The sequence below is a fragment of the Eptesicus fuscus genome, chromosome 7, assembly GCF_027574615.1.
Source record: "Eptesicus fuscus isolate TK198812 chromosome 7, DD_ASM_mEF_20220401, whole genome shotgun sequence".
NCBI lineage: Eukaryota > Metazoa > Chordata > Mammalia > Chiroptera > Vespertilionidae > Eptesicus > Eptesicus fuscus.
Genome location: NC_072479.1, coordinates 5,066,640 through 5,092,997, shown reverse-complemented (window position 1 = coordinate 5,092,997; position 26,358 = coordinate 5,066,640). Strand labels below are relative to the sequence as shown.

General features: G+C 44.9%; 2 protein-coding genes across 6 annotated transcripts in view; one reads left to right on the top strand and one right to left on the bottom strand.

Moving 5' to 3' along the window:
- The first annotated feature begins 264 nt into the window (after positions 1-264).
- Positions 265-24,558, top strand: N4BP2L1 (NEDD4 binding protein 2 like 1). 5 transcript variants are annotated; one of them, XM_054718707.1, is made up of 5 exons: positions 265-553; positions 15,752-15,879; positions 18,402-18,470; positions 19,402-19,452; positions 24,499-24,558. In XM_054718707.1, exons 1-4 carry the CDS (start codon positions 384-386, stop codon positions 19,443-19,445), a joined length of 411 nt encoding a protein of 136 aa, XP_054574682.1. In that variant the 5' UTR covers positions 265-383; the 3' UTR covers positions 19,446-19,452; positions 24,499-24,558. The 5 variants fall into 5 exon arrangements, with proteins under 5 accessions (XP_054574682.1, XP_054574679.1, XP_054574680.1 ...); XM_054718704.1 differs by lacking the exons at positions 18,402-18,470; positions 24,499-24,558 and adding exons at positions 16,157-16,245; positions 18,276-18,352 and having other exon boundaries at positions 19,402-20,833; XM_054718705.1 differs by lacking the exon at positions 24,499-24,558 and adding an exon at positions 16,157-16,245 and having other exon boundaries at positions 19,402-19,525.
- BRCA2 (BRCA2 DNA repair associated) overlaps positions 23,517-26,358 on the bottom strand; it is a 75,680-nt gene continuing 72,838 nt past the window's right edge. Inside the window, exons 26-27 of the mRNA XM_008158157.3 lie at positions 26,079-26,225; positions 23,517-24,781 (exon numbers count right to left, since the gene is read on the bottom strand). Of these exons, the coding sequence (XP_008156379.2) occupies positions 24,122-24,781; positions 26,079-26,225 (807 nt within the window). The 3' untranslated portion in view covers positions 23,517-24,121. The remainder of the gene's footprint in view (positions 24,782-26,078; positions 26,226-26,358) is intronic.

The following is a 26,358-nucleotide window of genomic DNA, read 5'->3' as shown; positions in this document are numbered from 1 at the left end:
AAACAAACACAGGTCTGGGGGGTGGTGTTCGCCTTTGGGGCGCTGTTGGTGTTCACAACTGGGGGGGCAATGCCTTTACTGTTCAGAACGCTGTCCGCGTTCCACACCTGAAATGATTTCACTCTCAAAGTCCAGGCCGTCGTGGGCGGGGCGGGGCGGGCCTGGCTTCCAGCTCCGGGCCGGCCGCGCGCCCTCCCGGCGGCAGCTCCAGGTGCGGACGCCCCCTCCCCGGCGGCGCGGCGCGGCGGGCGCGGAGGAGGGGCCGGGCTGCCGGCGCCGCCCCTCCGTCCATCACATGGCCGGAGCGCCGCAAAAACAACCGCCGGGCCGAGGCCGGGGCTTCCGCACGGCGGACCCGGGGTCCTAGCCGCAGCCCCCGCCCCATGGAGGACAGTTTCCTCGAGTCCTTCGGGAGGCTGAGCCTCCGGCAGGCGCAGCCCCGGGCGCCGGCCCCGCCGCCCCCGCGCGGGACGCCCCCGCGCCGCCACAGCTTCAGGAAACACCTCTACCTCCTGCGCGGCCTCCCGGGCTCGGGGAAAACCACGCTGGCCAGGTAATGCCACCTGCCGGCCGGCTCCTCGAGCCCCGTCTGGGCGCTGCGCCCCGCGCCGGCCCCAGGTGGCCCGGCCCTGGCCGCCGCCGAGGCCGAGACCTGCGCCGCCTTGGCCCGGGCAGGGGGCCCGCCGGGTCCGGGGTCGGGCCACCTGGAGCCCCTGCCGGCACCGCGACCGCGTCCTCGGGCGTCTCCGGCCGGCGAGCGGCGCGGGCAGGGGAGGGCCCAGGCCCGGGGGCGGCCGCCGGGGACCGAGCAGGTCCGGAGCCGCGGGGCCGGGCGGCCGCGGAGGGAGGCGCTCAGGTGCGCGGGAGGCGCTGGCGCGGCGCGATGGGCGCCCGAAGGAGCTCGCCCGCGAAGGGCGCAGGAGGCCCGAGCGCCGGGCCGGCGGACTCCGCGGGTCGGTCGCCTGCCGCCAGCTTGCTGGGCCCCCCGGCCGGCCCCAGCCCCCACCCGGCCTGCACCCGCGGTTCCCGCCCGGCCGCGGGGCTCTCCCCGCCGCGCTGACCCCGACGCCGGCCTCCTGCCCGCCGGCCCCCTCGGCCCCGCGACCCCACGGGCAGCCCTCAGCACGGCCACCCCTCCCACCGGCGGCCGCTCCTTCCTGGGCGCCCGTCACTCCGCCGTGGGCCTGGGTTCGCCCCGGGCTGTGAGCTGGTGGAGGAGGCCACGTCCTGCCCCCCAGCGCAGTGTTCTCAGGGGAGGAAGGGGGCCCCGTCCCCGGAGAGGAGGCCGGGGAAGCGGCGGGGCCTGCATTCGGCTCCAGGAGCCGGTGTGGCTGGGAGGAGGTCGGGAGGGGCGGCCCGGAGCTGCGGTGCCAGTTGTAGTTGAGATTCCCAGCTCTTTGGTGGAGCAGAGCCTTCAGCAAAACAATGTCGCCACATTTTCACAGATTGGTGGGGTGGGTGACTTCCAGAGGCTGTTAGTCCCTGAACAAGAACCTGTTTCAGTGGGTTTCTGTTTGGGTGGGAGAGGGAGGGGCAGAGGGGCTATTTTGTGATCCAGTTTAAGGGGGGCGGCAGGGAGGGAGCTCTGTTTACAAGGAAGTAACTTCTGGATGCAAATCCTGTTCAGTTTCACTCTGGCTTTGCTGCCACACTGAGTGTTAAAGAAGGGTGTCTCTGTCCGTCTTGTGTTTGTAATTCAGCAGGGAAGTCATGTGACGTGTGAGGCATATAGATTGGGCCGTCGGGAACCGAGTTTTGGGCTTCCCCTCCCTCATCTGTAAGGTGGCCTTTCAGGTCCCTTCTGGCTCTTCGGGGATTGAAGTTCCCGGGTGAAGGCTGGCCAAGCGGAAGGCCCCGGATGAGACCAGCGTATTAAAGCACATTTCTCTAGGGACAGCTGGTGGGGGCACTGTGGGAGCCCGTGCCTTTAGATCCAGTTCATTAGGGGACAGCTGGTGCCTTTGGGCAGTCACCTAACCTCTCTGGGACTTATTCCTTATATGTGAATGCGAAGAGAGGATTAGGTTAGATCCGTGGTCGGCAAACGGCGGCTCGAGAGCCACATGCGGCTCTTTGGCCCCTTGAGTGTGGCCCTTCCACAAAATACCACGGTCTGGGCGAGTCTATTTTGAAGAAGTGGCGTTAGAAGAAGTTTAAGTTTAAAAAGTTTGGCTCTCAAAAGAAATTTCAGTCGTTGTACTGTTGATATTTGGCTCTGCTGACTAAGGAGTTTGCCGACCACTGGGTTAGATGATTTATTGAAGATCCTTCTGACCAGTTCGAGTTGCCAGACTTAGTTTGTTAATAATTGCTAGGTGAAGAGCTCTGACTTTGGAGTCCATTTATGGCTTCTAATCGAAGCCTTGCCGTTCACTATCTGTGATCTTTACCCAACTGCTCTGTACCCCGGTTTCCTTTCCTGTTAAGGGAGGGTGTCTGCTCTGCCTACTTCAGAGGGCCCTTGTGAAGATTAAATGTGTGTGAGAACTTGTTAAACTTTAAAGTGAAGATGGAGGCGGCTCTGCGAGTTCTCCTGTCCCTCTGGGTGTTGGCAGTTCTGGGGCAGAGGTGCTTGGGCACAGCCAAGCAGGTGACAGCTCAATGCTAAGGGAGGCATGCAATGAGGTGAAATGTGTGGTGGGTGTCACAGGCGGCATGCCGCCCTTAGGGTGTTGCCTTGCCTACTTTTTTTTTTTTGTGGGGGGGATCAGTGGGGGAGAGAAGGAGAATACCAAATTGTTAAAAAAAAAATACACGTATAGAGAATGGTAAAACTGTGAGGCTACCTTATGTATAGTTGGATTCTGGAATTTCATTATTTCTTTATGTATTTTCTATAATAAACATGTATTTCTTGAATCAGAAGAATAAAAAGACAGGTCCACCTTTTTCTGCTTAACTTTTAATTTTCATTTGATTAAAGAAACAATAAAAATGTTTTTGAAATTAGGATACGTCTTGTCTTCCAAATCAATGTTGGATTTCTGTGCTTTTCACCTATTTGTTTTGAAGGGAATGTGGAAACCATCTATTTAAATTATTTGGCGACATTAAAAAATAGTTGGAGTTTTATGTGGTTTAAAATTTCTTTCATTACATCGGAGTGCTAACAAATTAGGATGCCCTCTAAGTTTGTTCTATCATCTCTCTTTCATTTAAAAAGCGTTCAGCCCAGCTGGTGTGGCTTAATGGTTGAGCATTGACCCATGAACCCAGAGGTTGCTGGTTCGATTCCTGGTCAGGGCACATGCCCGGGTTGCGGGCTTGATCCCCAGTTGGGGGACTGCAACAGGCAGCCAATCAATGATGTTTCTATCTATCCTTTTCCTTCCTCTTTCTATAAAATCAATAAAAACATATTTAAAAGGAAACATTTCAGAAATAGGTTCTTATCATTGACCTGTAAGTCCTGCTTCCAGGAATTCATCTAAAGGCAACAATTGGACAAGCACAGGAAGACAGGAATGTACCTTACAGCGTTTTTTTATATAATAGAAAAACATGTGAGCCAGTGTAGTCATACAAAAAAATTAATGACAGCATGGCTTGTAAATCATGCTGTCATTAATGGGAACATAGATGTGTATATTAAAAAAGCCTATAACAAAGCTATCTATATATTTTTCATATATATGTATGTATGTATATGTACATATATATACATATATATATATGACATTTATATGTTATAAATATATACACAAATCCCATATTTGGTTCAAAGAAAGGGGTGTACATATCCTCATAGACTAATGTGTGAAAGAGACATCTGTTGCTCAATAGTTGTTGACTTTAGAGAGGGGGATTATGAACTTTCCCCCTTGACTCATTTTCTCATGTTTCTACAACAAATTGTTAACTTTTTAAATATGAAAATAACTTTTTACAGTTGAAAATAGTTTTGTTCAATAACTATTCAGGTTATGGACAAAGCATTTATTAAACAATAAAATAAATGTCATTTGCTATACAAAAAGGCTTTCCTAGTTTCATTATCAGTTGGACATAAACTAGGAGACTTTAAATCCATAAGCAGATTGATTTTGAATATTGTTATTTTATCTTAATTATTTATTACATATTATTTTATTATTGATTTTATTGATTAGCATATGAACTAGCCTTGGTCTCTTGATTCTTCAACACCTCAGGTTCTTTTTCTTTCTTTCTTGTTAATGTTCTACTCTACTGTTGAATCCCTGTAAATTTTTCTTTATTTCAGTTAGTGTATGCTTAATTTCTGACTGGTCCTTTTTTATGTCTTTGAAATTCTCACTAAGATACCGTATTTTCCGGCGTGTAAGACGACTGGGCGTATAAGATTTTCCTGGGTTAAAAAGTCGTTTTATACGCCGGAAAATACAGTAGTCCAATATATCTAATCCATTATATCTAATCCCATCAATATAGTCCAATATACCGTATTTTCCAGCGTAAGAAATGACTTTTTAACCCAGGAAAATCTTATACGCCCAGTCGTCTTATACGCCGGAAAGTACGGTACCTGTAAATCTCACTAAGTCCCTTGAAGCTCTCATTAAGATCCTTTAGCAACCTTATAGCCATCGTTTTGAACTATGTATCCAGTAGTTTGTTTGCTTCCATTTCTTTCATTTGGGACATGTTTCTTTGTCTCTGCATTTTGGCTGCTTCCCTGTGTTTGTTTCTATGTATTGGGTAGAGCTGCTGTTCTCTTGGAATGGGTATAGTGGCCTTCTATAGTAGGTGTCCTGTAGGGTCCAGTGGCTCAGCCTCTCCAGTTACCTGAGGTGGACCCTCTAGGTGTACCCTGTGTGGGCTGTGTGCACAGTCTTCTTATAGTTGAGACTTGATTGTTATTGGCATCACTGGAAGGAATTGACCTCCAAGTCAATTGGACTACAGCGACTACCGTGGAAGAGCTGCTGTGCAGGAGACACCCCATATGGAGCAGGACTTACTTCAATGGGGCTTTGGTATTCACTGAGTCTGCCTCTTGGGAGTGTTGCTTGTGGATGTGTAGACTTGTAATCTGGTATGGTCTGAAGCTGTCCACCCGGTGCACTGGCTCTGTGGCTTCCTGGGAGGTGCAAAGTCAGCCACTGCCTGGGACCACCCAGCAGGAGCTACAGAGCCATCTGCAGATGGCTGCTACTTGTATTAGGCTTGGAAGTGCCCAGGCAAGGCCCAGCTGTGAAGCAAGGCAGGCTGGTGCTAGTGCTGGGTCTTGGATCTTTTATTAATAGGTTTGGGGCATCCTGAAGCCAGCTACTGCTTGTTTTGAAAAGTCTGAAGCCTGAGCCAGGACAGGCCATTCATATGCAAAAACCACTGCAGACAGCTTGGGTGGGGCTGCAAACTGGATGGGGCGGGGTCTCAGGGAATCACCTGGGCAGAGCAAACAGTGTGAGCCAGGCTGATGGAAACACAGAAATGGCTGCCAGTTAGCCCTGGAGTGGGGGAGGTCCCAGCACAGGAATAATGACCCCTATGTGCACACTTTTCGGGGAGAAAGCTGCCCCAGAGTTCCAGCCCTGATGCCAGACAATCCAGTTCCTCCCTGTATGTCCCTGGGTCCCCCAAAGCCACCATCCAGCGCTGGAGCCCAGAGGGATCAAATCCGAGTAAATCAATGCACCAGCCCTTTAAGAGGAACTGCTGGGTCTCCAGCAACCTCCATCACTCAGCCACAATTCCTGCTGGTCTTTACAGCCCAAACTTATGTGAACTTCTCTTCCCAGCCCTGGAGCTCTGGGCTAAGGGTCTGGTGTGGGACTGGAGCCCCTTGCTTCTCATAGGGAGCTTCCACAGTGGAAATATCCCCCTAGATTAAAAAAATGCCAAAGTGGCTGTAGGACCAGCCTGCCCCATGCCTCCACCCCTCCATGTAGGAGAATGTTCTTATTCTTAGGAGACACTTAAAGAATTTAGGAACAAAGTGTCATGATGTCTGCAACTTACTTTCAAATGGTTCATCAAAAGTACTGTGATGCCGAAACTGGTTTGGCTCAGTGGATAGAGCGTCGGTCTGCGGACTGAAAGGTCCCAGGTTCGATTCCGGTCAAGGGCATGTACATTGGTTGCGGGCACATCTCCGGTGGGGGGTGTGCAGGAGGCAGCTGGTCGATGTGTCTCTCTCATCGATGTTTCTAGCTCTCTGTCCCTCTCCCTTTCTCTCTGTGAAAAATCAATAAAATATATTTAAAAAAAAAAAAAAAGTACCTGTGAGCCCTGGCTGGTTTTCACAGTGGTTAGAGCATTGGCCTACAGACTGAAGGGTCTCAGGTTTGATTCTGGTCAAGGGCACGTACCTGGGTTATAGGTTTGATCCCCGGGCAGGGCAGCCAGTCGATGTGTCTCTCTCACATAGATGTGTCTCTCCTTCTGTCTCTCCCCCTCCCTTCCACTCTCTCAAAAAAAAAAAAAAAAAATCAATGGAAAAAATATCCTCAGGTGAGGATTAACAACAACAAAAATACATGTGAAGCCCTGGCCGGTTTGGCTCAGTGGATAGAGCATTGGCCTGCAGACCGAAGGCTCCCAGGCTTGATTCCAGGCAAGGCCACATACTCAGGTTGGGGGCTCGATCCCCGGGGGGAGGGAGGAGAGCGCAGGAGGAGGCAGCCGGTCAGTGATTGTCATCATTGACTAGAGGCCCAGTGCACTAAATTTGTGCATGGGTAGGGTCCCTAGCAGCTGCTGGCTGCTGGCCGGGGCACCTCCCTTCCCCTGGCTGCCTGCTGCTGCCACTGCAGCTGGCTGGGGATGGGGGGGGCTCCCTTCCTCTGGCCGCCCGTTGCTCCTTCTGGCCGGGGGCGGGGAGGGAGGGGGGCTCCCTTCTCCAGGCTGCTTGCCACCGCTCGCCCCGCCCCCTGGTCGAACTCCTGGTTGAATCCCATTTGAGGGGACAATTTGCATATTAGGCTTTTATTATATAGGATGTTTCTATCTTTCTCTCCCTCTCCCTTCCTCTCTGAAACCAATAAAAATATATTTAAAAAAATATATGGGAGAATTAGAATAAATAATCCACAAATTTGTATGGAACTATAGAAGACCCTGAATAGCCACAGCAATCTTGAGAAAGAAAAACAAAGTTGGAGGAATCATGCTACCTGATATCAAACTACACTACAAGGCTAAAGTAATCAGAACAGCATGGTACTGGCATAAAAACCAACTGTAGATCAATGGAATAGAATAGAGAGCCCAGAAATAAACCCATGCCTATATGATCAACTAATATTTGACAAAGGAGTCGAGAACATACAATGGGGGAAAAGATAGTCCATTCAATAAATGGTGTTGGGAAAACTGGACAGATACAGGCAAAAAATTGAAACTAGACCACCAACTTCCACCATACAAAGAATAAACTCAAACTGGATTAAAGACTTAAATGTTAGATTTGATACCATAAATATCAAATCCAGATATATTTTCTGATATATCTCCTTGGGCATGGGAAACAAAAGAAAAAATAAACAAATGGGCTTATGTCAGAATAAAAAGTCTTTGCACAGTAGAGAAAACCATCAACAAAATGAAAAGACAGCCTGCTGAATGGGTGAACATATTCACCAGTGATACCTGATAAGGGGTTAATATCCAAAATTTATGAAGAACTTATACAACTCAACACCAAAAAACCCCCAAATAATTCAATTAAAAGTGGATAAAGGATCCAAATAGGTAGTTTTCCAAAGAGGACACACAGATGGCCAATAGACATATGAAAAGATCCTCAATGCCACTAATCATGAAAGAAATGGTAATTGTGAAATCATGGTTTGTACCTGAGTTTCTCCCCTAGTAGCGATTTTCAGTAAATTTGGTGGGGAACTGGGGAGGTGAAGGTTCTAGGGAAATAATTTTCTTTCCTTTTTCTCCCTTTTATTGTATTTTAATTTTCTCAATTTCCCCCCATGCACGAGGCTCCTGATCTACCACAACACAAAGCTAGACCGGGCCACTGTCCTTACCACTTCTGAAGTGGACGGAATAGTGTTACTTCCACTCAAGTCTGAGAATCTCAAGATTGTCTATTTAATAAGGTCTTTATTTAATTAGGAGAGCTTCTATTGTCCTGCACATTCAAGATGCTATGGTGGCTATCAATGCTAATTGATAATTCAGTTAAAGATAGGACACGTTTTTGAAGGAATAAACATTCAGGAAGATCACTGCACCCCAATTCCATTAGAGCTGAAAAGGAGCTGCTTGTTAGGGGACTGTATGTCTTAGGAAATGGTGAGACGTGGTCTTGAGCAATTTTACTTTCACTCTAAGGTAAAGCTTTGCAATCTAGGAGGAGAGTAGTTTCTCTGTTGTGATTTTTTTTTTCTAGAAGGGAATAGAATTCAAATAAGATGTGGATTATGTCTTAAAGCTTTTTTTTAAAGGAAACACCAGAATATTTACCTCTAATAGATTTCATAAGCCATAAAGAGGAAAACAAGAGTCAATATGACTGCATAGGAAAAGAAGTATTCAAATCTGAAAATGATGAAAAACCAAAACAAACTCTGTGAGTGGCAGAATTAGGAAAACAAATGAAACCAAATTTAGAAGGGATTAAATCTGGGACCAAATAGATAAATAAAAACCTTGGAACTTATATCCATAGTTGCTTAATTATCACACAAAAGTAAGGAAAATAAGTTATACACTATTATTTAACCTCTGAATGTAGCTCCCATTAATAGACTAGATAATATTGATAAAAATAACTTAGAAGCTGTAAAATGTTCACAGATATAAAATACACACACCTGAACATGCATTCACTGCTGTCCTTAGATTGTTTCTGTGGTGTCTTTATAACAGTTGCATGCATTAGAGGTTCAAGTTAGGACTTATGATTTGGGGTTTTTATTTTGAATATCTTTAAAGTAAAATAAAAAAAAAAACTATATGGAAAAATGTGAATTTCTTTCATCAAACCCTCTTTGTACCTCTCCTTGATATCACTGTCAGTATCTGCGGTAGGTTTGAAATGGCTGCCTCTTTTGCTGCCTTTCCCTCTCTCCGTGCCCTGTCCTTTAGTGGGGTCGGCAGTGACTTGCTTTGGAGGGTAGCAGGTGGTGGATGCTTGGCAGCTTCCACTTTTGCCTCTTGGAATGAGGGAAGAGGCCTGGGTGAAGCTGGGTGAGGATGGGAGACCATGTGGAAGGCAGGCAGCGAGCGGCCAGCCCCCCACATTGTATGAGGTCTGCGCTGCAGGAGTGGCCCCAGGCAAGACCAGCAAAACTGCCCAGCCGAGCCCGACCCAAACGCTGACCCACAGAACAAGTTCATCCCCTTTCCTCACACAGACGTCCCAGGATCTGGGCATGACCATTATTTCTACTTCTATCATCTGTTTTCAGCTTCAACACCCCAACACTCCTTTGCGATTTTTGCTCATCTGACAGTTTCCATGGTTTTCAGGCCTCACAGTGACGTGGATACTCCTCTCTTGACAGACTCCAGCTTGCTAACTCCCTCTTTAAATTGTGTAGTACTCAGAATTGAAAAGTGTTTCAAATACGATTTCCACTTTTTAAAGATGTTATTATTTTAAAAAAGATTTGCACTTTTAACCACAGTATCTTTGTTCTCATTTTTCTCTGTCTCTTGCTCATAACACGCCATCTGTCAGGAGCTTCCTCTTCTTAGTTCCTTCCCCAGAGGCAACAGTGCCCTTGACAGTGCTTTCTTGTCAGAACTGGCTCCCGACCCTACGTGCTTGTGGGATTCAGGTGTCCAGCTCATTGCACTGCGTCAGGCCAGTAGGCAGGGTCTGGCTCCTTGGCTGGGCTGTGAACTCATTAAAAGCAGTTACTTTATTTTACTTTCGTACCTTAACACTTTACATAGTACATGGCATATGCCAAGTGCTCAATAAATGTTTAATGAGTTGGATAATTATCTAATATTCTTTGGGAGAAGTCACTGCCTTTCCCTCTCTCTGTGCCCTGTCCTTTAGTGGGGTCGGCAGTGACTTGCTTTGGAGGGTAGCATGTGGTGGATGCGTGGCAGCTTCCACTTTTGCCCCCTCGGAATGAGGGAAGAGGCCTGGGTGAAGCTGGGTGAGGAGGAGAGACCATGTGGATGGCAGGCAGCGAGCGGCCAGCCCCCCACATTGTATGAGGTCTGCGCTGCAGGAGACCACGGGCGGGCAGCGTTATTATCCTATAATATATTATCTTCTGGTCCATCTTTCCCCACAAGGCTATTAAGAGAGACAGATTCCTGTTTCTTTTTTTTTTTAATAGATTTTTAAAAATATTATTTTATTGATTTCAGAGAGGAAGGGAGAGGGAGAGACAGATTGAAACATCAATGATGAGAGAGAATCATTGATCAGCTGCCTCCTGCACACCGCCTACTGGGGATCGAGCCCACAACCTGGGCATGTGCCTTTGACCGGAATCAAACCCAGGACCCTTCAGTCCGCAGGCCAACGCTCAAACCAGCTAGGTCTAAATTCCTGTTTCAATGGAATTTTAAGATCATGTCCATTGAATCTCCCTGTTTACCCCATCAAGAAAGAGAATATAGCCCTAACTGGTTTGGCTCAGTGGATAGAGCGTCGGCCTGCGGACTGAAAGGTCTCAGGTTCGATTCCTGATCAATGTTTCTCTCTCATCAATGTTTCTAGCTATCTATCCCTCTCCCTTCCTCTCTGTAAAAAAGCAATAAAATATATTTTTTTTAAAAAAAGAAAGAATATATTTCGTTTGAAATTACTTTTGCAGCTATCACTACTGCCTTTTTAAAAAACACTATCAAGCCCTCCAAAATTTTTGATAGAGATGTTTATTTAATATGTCTGGGATGTGTTTATTCATTTTATTTTGGTCTTTCATCTCTCTAGTATTCACTTGAGTAATTGAAAGATTGTGCACACCCCAGTGTGTTTTACTACTACTGCATGTGAACAGTGTGGGTTGGTAACTTGACCTCATTTGTTATTATCCTATATAATAAAGAGCTAATATGCAAATGGTTATCACGTCTCACGCCGTCACGCTGTAACGGCTCAGACACTCAACACTGGGGAGAGAGGAATGGGGACGAGCCAGGCACAAATGGGCTTGTGAGAGAGGAATGGGGACCAGCCAGGTGCAAATGAGCTTGCGAGAGAGGAATGGGGACCAGCCAGGCACAGATGAGCTTGTGAGAGAGGGACAAGCCAGGTTGTGGCCCGGGAGAGGGACAAGCTGCCCGCCCGTGGTCCCGGGCACCAGTGGCTGGGGCTGGGGCCTGGGAAAGGTACAAGTTGCCTGCCCTGCAGTCATGGGTGCCAGAGGCTGCGCCTGCAGCCTGACCTGGGAGAGGGACAAGCTGCCCGCCCGTGGCCTGGGAAAGGTACAAGTTGCCTGCCCTGCAGTCATGGGTGCCAGAGGCTGCGCCTGCAGCCTGACCTGGGAGAGGGACAAGCTGCCCGCCCCGAGGTCCCAGGGTGAAGCCGCCTACCCATAGTCCCCTGCAGCTGCAGCCGGCCCGGGTGAAGCTGGCCCGGGTCTTGGGTGCCTGTGGCTGGCCAGAGGAAGGGAACCCTGGGTCCCATGTGCCTGCGACCGGCTGGAGGAGGGAATCCTGGGTCCTAGGTGCGGGGCAAGGCAGAGGTGGTTTGGGGCAATCAGGCCAGCAGGGGAGCAGTTAGGGCCAATCAGGCAGGCATGCAGAGGTGGTTAGGGGTGATCAGGCAGGCAGGCAGAGGGGTTGGGGTGATCAGGCAGGCAGGCAGGTGAGCGGTTAGGAGCCAGCAGTCCCAGATTGTGAGAGGCAGTTGGACATCCCCCAAGGGGTCCAGGATTGGAGAGGGTGCAGGCTGGACTGAGGGACGCCCCTCCCCATGCACGAATTTTGTGCACCGGGCCTCTAGTCTACACTAATAAAAGAGAAAGATGCAAATTGACCGTACCTTCACGACACCCACCAGCCAATCAGGAGTGAGTATGCAAATTAACCCAACAAAGATGGCAGGTTAATTTGCATACACAGGCGCGAGCAGCTGGGGGTGGGGCGGGACGTTGCCATGGTGACGAGGCAGGCATTCCGCACCGCCCCAGCTGCTCCAGGCCTCTGGGCAGCGTGGGAAGGCAGAAAGGCGGCTCCGGGCTGGAGCGCAGGCAGTGCCGGCAGCCAGGGGAAGGAAGGCCCATTCTTGTACTAACATTCATGCATCGGGCCTCTAGTCGATACTAATAAAAGAGTAATATGCTAATTAGACCGGGAGACCTTCCGGACAAAGCCATGGTGGTGGGGCTGAGGCAGAGGCAGTTAGGGGCAATCAGGCCAGGAGGGGAGGGCAGTTGGGGCTGATCAGGCTGACGTGGGGGGCAATTGGGGGCAAGCAGGCCGGCAGGGGGGGCCAGTTGGTGGTGAGCAGGCCGGCAGAGGGGGGCAGTTGGGGCGATCAGGCCAGCAAGCGGGGGAAGTTGGGGGTAAGCAGGCTGGCATGGGGGGCAGTTGGTGGCGAGAAGGCCGGTGGGGGGAAGCAGTTGGGGTGAGCAGGTCAGCAGGCAGAGGTGGTTATGGCGATCAGGCAGGCAGGCAGGCGAGCAGTTAGGAGCCAGCAGTCCCGGATTGTGAGAGGGGTGTCTCACTGCTGGGATCAGGCCTAAACTGGCAGTTGGACATCCCCCGAGGGGTCCCAGATTGGAGAGATTGCAGGCCGGGCTGAGGGACACCCCGCCCCCCCCCCCCCCCGGTGCACGAATTTTGTGTACTGGGCCACTAGTCTATAATAATAAAAGCATAATATGCAAATTGACCAAATGGCTGAACAGCAGAACGACCATCTGGACGACCTTCTGGATGAAGCCAGGGCTACGGCTGCGAAGGAGGGATCGAGGCAGCTGCAGTGGCTGCGAAGGCCTACTCTTGCATGAATTTTGTGCATCAGGCCTCTAGTTATTAATGAAATATCAGTCCTTTGTGGTTGTAAAGTGCCTTACCATTTGCAAAGTGTTTTCCCTTACCTCATTTCAGCCTTGCTAGCAGCTCCATTTATTTTTATTTTATTTATTTTAAAAAATATATATTTTATTGATTTTTTTACAGAGAGGAAGGGAGAGGGATAGAGAGTTAGAAACATTGATGAGAGAGAAACATCGATCAGCTGCCTCCTGCATGCCCCCTACTGGGGATGTGCCTGCAACCAAGGTACATGCCCTTGACCGGAATAGAACCTGGGACCCTTCAATCTGCAGGCCGATGCTCTATCCAATGAGCCAAACTGGTTAGGGCAGCTCCGTTTATTTTTATTAGTTTTATTGATTTCAGAGAGGAAGAGAGAGGGAGAGAGATACAAACATCAGCGATGAGAGAGAATCATTGATTGGCTGCCTCCTGCACACCCCACACTGGGGATCAAGCCTGCAACCTGGGCATGTGCCCTGACTGGGAATCCAACTGTGACCTCATGGTTCATAGGTCGCCGCTCAGCCACTGAGCCATGCTGGCTGGGTTAGCAGCTCTGTTTAATTTGTATTTTTCAGTTAAGAAAACAGAAGCTTAGAGAGATGGGTCACATGACCAGAAGGGGCAGAAGCAACACCTGAACCCAAGTCTTTCCCAGTGATGTAGGTGTTCACTCCCACCTGCGGCCCCAGTGCCTCACATTCATTCTGTTCTTTCCTGACCAGAGATGATTTTTTTTGGTGGAGATGAACAAACAAGAAGAAGAGTTCATAACTCGACACTCAACCACTGAGCCACACCAGCCAGGCGGAATTTGTCTTGAAGTTAGAATTAGGCTGGTGAGTGTTGTAGGGATAAAGGAAAGACACACACTCACTGTTGTCAGGGTTGCCCTAGGTGCTTCCCCATGTTATTAGGTCACTAGAGGCCCGATGCACAAAATTGGTGTGGGGGAGGAGGGTCCTTCAGCCCGGCCTGCGCCCTCTCACAATCTGGGACCCCTCGGGGGATGTCTGCCTGACAGCTTAGGCCCGCTCCCCCTGGCAGTCAGCATCCCTCTCGCAGTCCAGGACCCCTACCTCCTTCCTTGCTGCCCGCCTAACTCACTGCTCCTTACCACTTGGCTCGCTGCTCCTTAACGCTGCTGTGGAGGTGGAAGAGGCTCCCGCCACTGCCGCTGAGCCCGGCGGCCATGAGCCCGGCTTCTGGCTGAGCTCACTCCCCTGTGGGAGTGCACTGACAACTAGGGGGTAGCTCTGGTGTTGAGCGTCTGCCCCTTGGTGGTCAGTGTGTGTCATAGCGACTGGTCGTTCTGCCGTAATGGTTGCTTAGGCTTTTATTACGTAGATTGTCATCACTGAGCAAGAGAGGTATCATTACCCTCGATTTTTACAGATGAGGAAGCTCAGGGATTTACCCACTTACCACCTAGTATAATATCCGTCTGAATAAGTATTTTAAGTGAAAACATCTTGTTATTTTGTGCATAACTTAATGTGCTGCTTTTGTTTGTTTTTTGCTTTAAAGGGGGGACTCCATGGTAGTTTTTATTTATTTTTTTCTCATATTTTCATATTTAGAGTGAGTGACAGAGATTTAGGAAGATGTGGGGAATGTTGGGCCTACCTCTTTCCTTCTCCTATTGTGTTTTCATTTGGTTTGGGTCACTATTAAAATGTAAATATGGCCCAGCCAGCATGGCTCAGTGGTTGAGCGTCAACCTATGAACCAGAAGGTCACAGTTGGATTCCCAGTCAGGCACATGCCCAGGTTGTGGGCTTGATCCCGTGTGGGGGGGGCAGGAGGTAGCTAATCAATGATTCTCTTTCATCATTGATGTTTCTATCTATCTCCCCCTTTCCCTTCCTCTCTGAAATCAATCCTATCTAATAAAGAGGGAATATGCTAATTGACCCTTATGCCATCGCAAAGATGGCAGTGCCCACAGCCAATAAGGAGGGAGTATGCTAACTGACTGCCCTGCCCTCAAATATGGCGGCACCCACAGCCAAGAAGGAGGGAATATGCTAATTGACTGCCACACCCCCAAAGATGATGGCACCCACAGCCACAAGATGGCGGCGCTCAGGCCTCTCAGCCCCCCAGCCGCCCGGGGCCGGCCCGAGGCTCAGGTAACCAGGGCCGGCCGAAGCTTGCGCTGCCGACAGTGGAGCAGCGGCGGTGTGATGGGCACGTCGCCTTCCCCTGATCACCAGGTCGCCTCCCGCCGCTGAGGGCTCCCGGACTGTGAGAGGGGGCAGGCTGGGCTGAGGGACCCCCCTCTCCAGTGCATGAATTTTCATGCACCAGGCCTCTAGTAACAATATGTTTTCAAAAATGTAAAAATGCTACCTAGTAGGGATAGTACACACCCATCACTTTTATCTACATTTCATACTTGAGCAAGAATTAGTTTCTGAGATGGGTCCTTAGAGAGAACAGAGTTCCAGGAGATGGGACCCAGGACAGGTGAGAGTTTAAGGGAGAAGAGAAGGGCACTGGTACATCCCAGAAGAATAGCAGAAGGAACTGGGGCCCATAAGGAAAGATTGTCATCCCACTGTCAGCTTCCAGTTTTCTCTAGTCAGTCCTGGTTGCTGCGGAAGTCAGTGGCAGGGACAGCACTTCTTAGTGTCAAGAGTTAGGCAACTCACACAGTTGCCTCTTAGCCCACTCCTGCTTCTTTGATAGGAGCAGGGCCTTCTAAAGATAATAAGCATCTCTGTTTTTAAATTAAATTTCAACAACTCAAAACCTGGTGGTCTCACAATTACAAATTGCTAAATGTTAGAAACAGAAGATGATTTTCTATTACATCAATTCACGGTCATCAAACAATCCCTCCTTTCTCACTTTCCAGACAATTGCAACACGACTTTCCCAGGGCCCTGATTTTCAGCACGGATGACTTTTTCTTCAGGGAAGATGGTACCTATGAGTTCAACCCAGACTTCCTAGAGGAGGCTCATGAATGGAACCAGAAAAGAGGTGACAAATTCTTTTTCAGACTCCTGAGAAATCCCGTTGTGCACTTAGATCGTAGCTGCTGCAGAATGATACATTTAATTGCCGTTCTCCCTCCCCCCGGACAGAATGCCAAACCTTCCTAGATTCCAGGAAAATGATTGATAATGGGTCCCGAAGTAGGCGGCATTAACTTTGTGTGATGAGGACATGCTGTAATAAAATGACAAGATATGGGTATGCTCACCCTCTCTGTCTGACTGTTGCATGTTGTTCACTGTTGTATAACATTGTGTTGCAGCAAGAAAAGCAATGAGGAATGGCATATCCCCCATTATTATTGATAATACCAACCTCCACGCCTGGGAAATGAAGCCCTATGCAGTCATGGTAGGAAGAAGTATCATTCTGAATTTTCAGTTATGGACATTTTGTGAGAAAGTTGAAACTTTTGTTCTTTCCTCATTTTCTGATCATCCACGATCTCACATGTATTAACAGTGTCTCACAGAGCAGGTAAAGCAGTTATTTTTGTGTTCCTCTGCTGTTCAATGGCTCAAATTTGCTGACATGCTATTATCACCTTAAGGGTACAAGTTGTAAATAGTCCTGGATCAGAATTTTTGATAGCTTTCCTGTCTTGTTTGTTTTCCTAAGGGAAGGTCCACGTGGAGGACCCACGGAAACTTGCAGAGAAATTGGACGAACAGAGTTATAGATTTTATTAGAGGACAGTCTGCTTTTCACTAGCCGGAGAGTTCAGTACTAGATACTGTTGCTGCAAGGGAGTTTCAGGGCAATAGAGTTTTTAGTTTAAAAACAGATTTAAGATTAATACTGTAATCCTATTAAGACACTAGCATGCAAATATAACCATTCAGCTAATTGTCAGAATAGGAAAAAACAGTAAGATGAATACAGTGTGCACATTTTTTCTTTAATTTTAAAGGGTCTGACCTGTTTTCAGACATGTTTCATCTCTTATACTAGTGAATTTTCATTCCCTATTGGGTGTAGGAAGGAGAAAAGAGCCAGACACAGTCAGGGGGCAGGAAGAAGACAGCTGAATGTTCTGCTTTTGTCACACGAATAGCTCCCAAACCGGACTCATGGCAGTCTATTTTTAGGCCTCTTGCACATTTTGGGCAAAATAACTTATATACAGGTGAGCTTTTCTCTAACTATATTCTCATCAACTTCATGTAGGCCCACGGGTGGGACTTTGGTGAAAGCAGGAGGGAATGAACATTACCATTGTAGTCACTTCAGTTCATGGATCAAGAGTCCACTTGGGAGAGAAATGAACAGGGATATGTAGAGTGAAGTTAATTAAGGCACGACTCAAAACCACGAGTTAGGGGGAACTGAAAGTCACTTAAGGGAAGTCATGTTACTTTTTTTTTTTTTAATATTTTTATTGATTTCAGAGAGGAAGGAAGAGGAAGAGGAGATAGAAACATCAAGGATGAGAGAACCATTGATTGGATGCCTCCTGCAAGCCCCCCCACTGGGGATCGAGCCCACAACCCGGGCATGTGCCCTTGACTGGAATCGAACCTGGGACCTTTCAGTTTGCTGGCTGACGCTCTATCCACTGAGCCAAACCGGCTAGGGCCCATGTTACTTTTTATTTTCTGGATATATACAATCTTTTTCAGCCATCCATAGCTATTAATAAGACCCAGAAATTAGATATTTTCCATATATGATGCTTGACTCCTTTCCTAATTAGAAGTGTTCATCTCAAGAATGAAGAGGAAATCTTTTTACTTAGCTCTTTTCATTGAACTTTTATTATTGAGAGTTCAGTTTGAGATAAAAACATAGTAGTGAATTTATGAATTCAAAGGATATTTGGGTGTTTATATGTAAACTGTAAGTTTTCTCTTTTTGGTAAACTAAAGTTCTCTAACAAGGAAATGGGCAGTGCACTGAGCCCCACTGAGCTGCTTCTGGAAGGAAGAGTATGTAAGGGATGGGAATCACTTTTATTTCATAGGCTCTGCTTCTGTGGCACCACCATTTTCTAACCACGTCATGAGGAATAGGAGAAGGCATTTGACAGACATAAATCTGTGATAATCCTATAAGGGACTTTGAGAAGCCATTGAGGTCATTGCTCATGGACAGGAAGTTTAAGCTAGTTCAGCTATTTTAAAAAGTGTCTAAAATAAATAACCTTTATAATTTTCCTATGTAGTAGATAAAATGGACCAAAATTTATCACTGGGAATTAATCTGAGAGTGGCTAAGTATGGCCATGAGCCAACTATATTTATTAAGATAAACTAAGGCAGTGGCTTACTGGTAAAACAAAAGTAATTTTATAAAAGATATGCAGTGAATGTTTAATGCCAGTATGAACATTCCCATGCATACATACCGTGTGTTCAATGTTTTATGTACTTTTGAAAAATTAGGCACTTGAAAATAACTATGAAGTTATATTCCGAGAACCCGAGACTCGCTGGAAATTCAACGTTCAAGAGTTAGCCAGGTACTTCTGTGTTTTCCTAGCTCCTCATTATATGTCCTGCTGTTTTCAGGTATTTCAGACCGAACAAAAGAATCTTTTCAGGCTGGAAATGGACATGGTAGTTTTCAGGCCAGAAATGGTAATTCTTAGAAACTGATAACTTGGGAGTTATTAATGTGAAGACTTTAGTTTTGGGTCAGTTTTCTAATATAACGCTAAATGCTAAAATCTTGGCTTGAACTCGGTCCTTCTAACATTTAGCTAAAATGCTTCTTCATTAATGCACATTTAAAAGCACTTCCTTCTGCATGGGATTATACACGCCAGTGGTGTTTTTGCATTTAGGCTAAATAAATATCTTTAGATGCTGCAAAGTCTGTGGTTCATTTGTGGTCCAGATGCTGCTTCTAATTTATAAGCAATAAATGTCCAAATAACACTAACTTGTTGATTGAATGCATGGGTTGTGATATTATCTGTGTTATTTGATAATGTCAACGGTTTAAGTTACCAGTGAAAACAGAATTTCCTTTTTAGGAATAAGGCTAGTTCACCTTATGGTTAAAAGGAGACACAGGGTTTCCAAAGTGGGTTTGTGAACCACAGCCGCCTGAGCTGGATGTTAAAAATCCTAGTTCGTGGCTCCCTTCCCATAGTTGGAAGTTCTGGGAATTACATGGTGACTTGTATCCCCAGTTGATTCTCCCGCCCACTAGGATTTAAGATTGTTTTAATAATCATCTAGAAGTGTCGAGGATGGACCCACGTAAATTGATATATTCATGCTTAACAGGCAAATATACCATAAAAAGATTTCCTGGTGTTCTTTTGTGTCTTGAAGCACAGAATTGAGATTTCCAGAAACAAAGCATTTCTGCTGCATTAGCTCTCTACAAGCCTCAGGGTGGTTTAGGGGTGTGCAGGGCAGCCTGGAAAACAGGAGTGGAACCTGAAAGAGTTAAACCCTGAGGATAGAGTGCATACGTATGTAATTCTACAGGACTTGTAAACTACAAGTAATTCATTTTGATATATGGCCTTAACTAAATGTTTGCATGTTTTCCGTGTAGAAGAAACATTCATGGAGTCCCAAGAGAGAAAATACACCGAATGAAAGAACGGTATGAGCACGGTGTTACCTTTCATAGTGTGCTTCGCGCAGAAAAACCAAGCAGAGCGGCCAGAAGCCAGGACCGGAGCGGTGCGTCGCCTTCCAGCGGGGCAGGATACTGGAACACCTGCGCGGAGTTTCCACACCGGCGGGCTCCTGCGGGCTTGACACAGGAGAGCTCCTTTAACAGGAGGGGGGGCTGTCACCATGGATATTAGAGGCTGGTCTTACAGGCAGAGTTTTCCTAAATCAGTTTTTACTTCGATTTTTGGTATTTATTCTTTGTTCAGTTTTAGTCAGAGCTCTAATTCCAGTGTAAATAGTCGAACCTGAACGTTTTTGAGCAGAAGTCATCATACTCATCTTCATCAGGTATTTGTTAGTGATGCTCTATGCATGGCCTGATGCTGGGAGTTCTGCAGGTTTGGTTAGACCAAGTCACTCTCTCTAGGGAAACAATTAATTTGAAGATGAAACCTGAGAAACATACCCAAGAATGTAATCAATTAGTCACATAAGTAGTGTTTACAGTAAATATAAGCTTCAATACCACTTTCTCTGAAGTAATCTATTTTTTCAGGAATTCATCTCCATCAGGAAAGTTGAAAAGATGAGAGGCAGGAAAAATTTTAGTACCATTGCTACTTTTTAAATCTGTGTATCCAAAAATGTGAAATATATGGCTGTAATGATGATATTGATTTTCCTTTAAAATGAATATACTAAAAAGTATACATCTAAAGGAATACTGTCCTTCAAAGTAGACACTTTGGGAAATTATTCCTTTATTCTAATGACGTGTCATTGTTAAAAATGCCAAATCCTTCTTAATAGCTATACCAGCTACTGAGGAAAATCAGTGTCATTATTTGAAGTCACTATTTATAGTTTTGTGTTTTAACTACCACTCTATTGAACAGTATTAAACCTGAATAACTTTTGGCTGTTGTGCTAATAGTATAAATAAAACAAGCCTTTATAAAACATCAATTTTTAAGATGAATCACTAAGCAACTTTTAAAATTTTGCTTATACGTGTAATTAGTGGGCAGCACCAATGATTGGGAGTACAAGGAATTAAGCATCCCAGGATATAGGTCACAGAGGGATAAGATGAGCAGTGTTGGTGTTTTATATGACATCAAGACAATGAAGTTCTACCCCAACTCTGGAGTATCCCTCAAACCAATACTGCATTTGTGAATCCAAATTCAATCTGAATAGAGGAAATCAGATTTTGTGTGAGACCCCAAATAGATAAGAACATGTAGGATGTGTGCTTTCTTTCTTGTTGACTAACAGCTTCTTGCTAATGTTCTGTGAAGTATTATTTTAAATGTCTTATATAATGGTGCTTTTATGGTTATTAAAAATTATAGTATATGGTATTGCTTTATATGGATTTGTCATTCAATCTAAGCCTTTTTTGTTCAACAATATAAAAAATTTAATTACCTAAATCCCACAGAATTTTACCGTATTAAGATACAATTTTTCACTCTGGCCAGTTTTGCTCAGTAGTTAGAGCGTCAACCGAAGAGTCTTGGGTTTGATTCCTGATCAAGAGCATGTATCTCGGTTGCAGGTTTAATCCTCAAGCCCAGTTGGGGCATGTGCAGGAGGCAACCAATCAACGTCTCTCACATCATTGTCTCTCTCTCTCTCCCTCTCTCTTCCCCCCCTTCCTGCTCTGCCTCCCTTTTTCTCTCTCTAAAAATCAATGGAGGAAAAAAATCCTCAGGTGAGGGTTAAAAAAAAAGAAAAGAAAAACCAATTTTTCTATATCATAAACTTATTTACCAATCTTCTTTAATAAATAGGATATGAAAGACGAAATTAACCTTATTTTTTACATAAATTATTTTACCTATGCACTTTAGAAAGACTATTTTACTTTGACATTCCATTATCTGACTCTGTTGAAATCTCAACATCTTGATGACGACCAGCAATGCATTCGTAATTGTTCATTAACATTTTAAAAATTGGCATCTCCTTTGAGTAACCCAAGTTTGACTGATGAAACTAAAATTTAGTGAATTTGAATAGATCTAAGGTATTTTATAGTTTTACAAGTTCTATGTGTCCAAGCAAACATGTTCCACAATAATCCTCTAATAATCATGATAATTCACATAATACTGCTTTACCTTACACTCAGGCCAAGATAATCCAGAGTGTCCAGTCAATGTGATTATTGCTGAATTCACTCAGGAGGGCTTGACTCATTTAGGTTAGTAGAAGGAAGGAGTGAGTGTCAGAGAACCCCAACTGGAATTACCTTCCTTTGATTACAAAGAATCCAAAAGGGTCAGAATTCAAGCCCTCCCAATTTGTCTGGCCCTCAGTGTAGGACTTTTGGGCTACTAGATCTAGGTGACCACTATGGAGAAGTGGCCCCAGGTTATAGATCCAGAGCTTTTACAGAGTTCAGAAGAATAGTTTCCTGGTCTGTTTGCCTCTTTTATCTCCCCCCTCTCCCAAATCCCCATATAATGCCTAAAACATTTGGTAAGGAAACATAAAAATAATTAGTTAAATGCCATCAACTTTACATATCCCAGCTAGAAGTGATCTATTTCTCTGATTTATATACTTTTTCAAACCCTCAACGTTGACATGTATTATTTCGTGTGTTACTGTTTACATCATTCATTGAACAGGCGTAGGACTTGATGTGCACCAGAGGCTCTCACTAAGTGTGGAATAGGAACACAAATTGCTTTTACTATTTATCCCTTATGCAGTGTACACTGTTGACTTTGTCATCATCAAGTTGTCACTTTTGGGGGGATAATATCCACATATTCTCAAGCGTCATATTTTTTCTCGTATAGCTTAGCTACATTATTTACAATTTATGAAAAGGAGGATGCGCATTAAATCGCTCTCTGACAAGTAGTCTACATGGTAATGAATAACGGAGGCGGTAACAGCAGTTAAATTTTTCGAGGCTAAAAAAAAGGTTAAATTATTATAATTGTTTGTTCCTGAGACTTTTTATTCCCTGTTCTAGAATGGATCACCAGGAAAATGATTACACCAAATTATTTTATGAACAAAACTTAAATCACATTAATAAGATGGGCAGAGCACAAGTTAAAAAGACTAGTGGAATGGACTACTTGTCATGTTAATAATTTTTAATATATTTTATTGATTTTTTACAGAGAGGAAGGGAGAGGGATAGAGAGCTAGAAACATCGATGAGAGAGACACATCGACCAGCTGCCTCCTGCACACCCCCTTCTGGGGATGTGCCCGCAACCAAGGTACATGCCCTTGACCGGAATCGAACCTGGGACCTTTCAGTCCGCAGGCCCGACGCTCTATCCACTGAGCCAAACCGGTTTCGGCTTAATAATTTTTAGAGGAGAGAAAAGCATGGATCATAGTTATAGAAAGAAACTGCTTCATGAAAGAATTTATCTTTGGCTTTCAAATATGTTTATATAGATTTGAAAACATTACCCAAAGTGCTGTACACCTGGAACTAATAAAGAATAATGCTGAGCCCTAACCGGTTTGGCTCAGCGGATAGAGCATTGGCCTGCGGACTGAAGGGTACCAGGATCGATTCTGGTCAAGGGCATGTACCTTGGTTGCGGGTACATCCCCAGTAGGGGGTGTGCAGAAGGCAGCTGATCGATGTTTCTCTCTCATCGATGTTTCTAACTCTCTATCCCTCTCTCTTCCTCTCTGTAAAAAATCAATAAAATATATTAAGAAAATACTGAATGTAAACTGTAATTAAAAAAAAATGTAATTAAAAAAATATACATACACATATTTATATATGTTAGATACACATTTTAAGACATCGAAAGGCCCTATTAGAGAGCTTCTCCATACTATACTAGTAAGTTTGTAGTTAGAACTGCTTTTTCTCCTTTCTATTCAACACAAGAAAGTAAAAAATGAGAATATCATCTTGAATTGAACTGTTACCTTCTGCCCAGAGGGGTGTGCTGAGAGAAAACAAGGGGTAAAGGGAGCATTAGCACTTCCTGAGAAGGCAGGTAGAATCAGGGTTGATTTAAAAGACAAAATTAACACTATGAAATCTACTTCTGAATTAAAGTATTTGAATTTTTAATTGAAGTAATTTAATTTCAGAGATTACATTGGGATCATATAAAGGAATTAATTATACTAAGGATTCTATTTTTCTTGTAGTTACACACTTAAGAATAAACAATTTGATCAAAAGCAAGCACTAGTCATATCTTAGTCCGATTTTTGATCAGGACAGAACTATAGTACAACTAACACGTGCATTAAGGAAAAGTGGTTCATAGTGGGTTACCTCTAAAAACACATACACAGAAAGAAACTAAAGTAGGAACTAAAAGGTATTATGTGAGTCAAAATAACTCTACTGAGAAACTTAGTTTTATTTAATTAAGGACACAATCTAAACAAAAAGGGTATGTATAGTTCATTTGTAAAATACTTGTAGTGAGCAAATCCCATCATAAAGATTTTTTCCTTGATTAGTTAATAAATATGTAAACAGTTTTAAGGTCTGTAACTGAAATAAAAGTATACCAATATAGAAGCAGGCAAAGAGCATTCCTGTGATCTAGGAGTCCTGAGGTAGATTTGGAACCATTTCTCTTCTCATTTTGCAGATACGGGTGTGTGCTTTGAAACTGCACGTGTGTTACAAACTGGAAAGGTTAAGCGTCAGTAACTAATTTTTGTCGTTTTCGGTTCTGTTGCCTTTGCAGTCTCTCAGATGAATCTTGTGTTGTACTTGTGTCCTGAATAGAGTCTCCTGTTTCTCCAGTACGGACGTGGGAATTCTGCTTTGTGACCACAGGGGTAGAAGGGTGCCTTTTCTGTTCGAGGTCGTATCTTGAACAGGTGGGAGCAGTCTTAGTGGACCCACCCATGGATACGAGTTGTTTTTTTCCTGCCGAACAAGACAAAAGGGCCTGGGTATTGATCAATGCAAGTTCTTCGTCAGCTATTGAATCGCTTTCCAAAACAGAAATGTCATTCAAGTTTTTAAGTGGAGTTAACTGAGGAGAACTCAATTCCTTTTTCTTTATAGGTGTTTCATATTTGGTGCCACAACTTCGTGGTGGCTGAAATGCCTTCTGTGCAGCTGGAGAAACAAATGTACAAATGGGACTAACAGGTGGAGGTAAGGGCAGTCTGCTCAAGAAGTCCAAGGCTCGTCTCCTTTTGCAGTTTTTTTGGTCATCAACCTCTTTCTCCCCTTTACAAGACTTAGAAGTCATTTGGGCTGATACCGGTGTGGGAACAGACTTCCCTTTTGGCTGACAAAGTGATAAAGAACTTGGATAGTTCATCTCACTACTGGGAGAAGACATCTAATAAAAAACAAATGAAAAAGAGGCATATATAATTATGTGCTCATATATAAAGCAAAATCAAATTAGCTCTTCATTAAAAATATTTAAACACAAATAACACATACGTTCTCACTCTTGTAATGTCTAATAGGGCAGATGATTTCATGAGTCATTCTTACTCCCTCAGAAGGAAATAATTTCACAGAAGAGGATATGAAAAACGACATGAAAAGATGAAGACTAATGATAATGAAAGACAAAAAGGACAGTAGGGGACATAACGTCTGCTTTAATCTTTTTAGTATTAACGGGTTAAACAAAGACAAGCATTTCAAAACCATTTTACGAACACAGACTGCCTGGGTTCTCATACCTACTTTTTCTGGCTTTGTGATTCAGGCAAGTGCTTAACCTCTCTATGCCATAGTTCCCTCATCTGTAAAATGGTGACCATAATAATTTGTATCTCAGAGGATTGTTGTGAAGGTAATGAGTTAATATAAATACACTTACCAAGTGTTAGCTACTTAAGAATTAGTCATTTACTGTGATTTAAAGAGTTAAACAAAACTGAGCTTTAAAACAACCCTAATTATATAGAACTAGAGGCCCAGTGCACGAAATCTGTGCCCTCGTAGGGTCCCTAGAGGCTGCCGGCTGGGCACTTCCACCCTTCCCCCCGTCGCCTGCTGCTGCCTGCTGCCAGGGGCCTCCCTCCCTTCCCCCAGCTGGCCTTGCCCCCTGGTCAAACTCCTGGATGCACTCCCAGTGGAGGGGACAATTTGCATACTACGCTTTTATTATATAGGACAGTCCTCCTGGCACAAAGGTACTGGCAAAAGAAGTCTTTTCTACCACATGTACCTGAAATACTAAAATGAAAGAAACTGTAAAATTTTTCCCCAAAGTGTGTTACATTGTCTTCAATAAATAAAATATAATTTGCCCTGGCTGTTTTGGCTCGGTGGATAGAGCGTATGCCTGCGGACTGAAGGGTCTCGGGTTCGATTCCAGTCAAGGGCACATGCCTGGGTTGCGGGCTCCGTCCCCAGTGGGGGACGTGCAGGAGGCAGCTGATCAATTATGCTCTCTCATCATTGATGCTTCTATCTCTCTCTCCCTCTCCCTTCCTCTCTGAAATCAATAAAAATATATTTTAAAAAATATAATTTCCAGAGAAGCTATACCTATAAAAGTCACATAACAATTAATCACACTTTCTAATTAAATTTAATTCAATTTTTCCATGTTTACTAGATGTATACCTGAATATCTTCATATATTTACAAAATTCCTTAAATTTACATTAACTTACCAGAAACGTATTTCCTCTACCAAGGACTGTCTGAACAGTGTGTGGCTCTGAAGTACAGTCTTTGGTTGGGGTGGAACACTTGGGATCATTTGCATTAAGCATATGCATAAGCTTGTTTTCTGCATCGTTGCAAAATCTATCAATATCCTAAGAAAATAAATTGAAAAAGCTGTTTTATAAAATGCAAACCCACCTATTCATGTTTTTAGAAAGTGTTACCTTTAAAGCCAGAACTAAAATATTCAGACAGAAAGAATGAGACATCCCAAATTTGATAGCA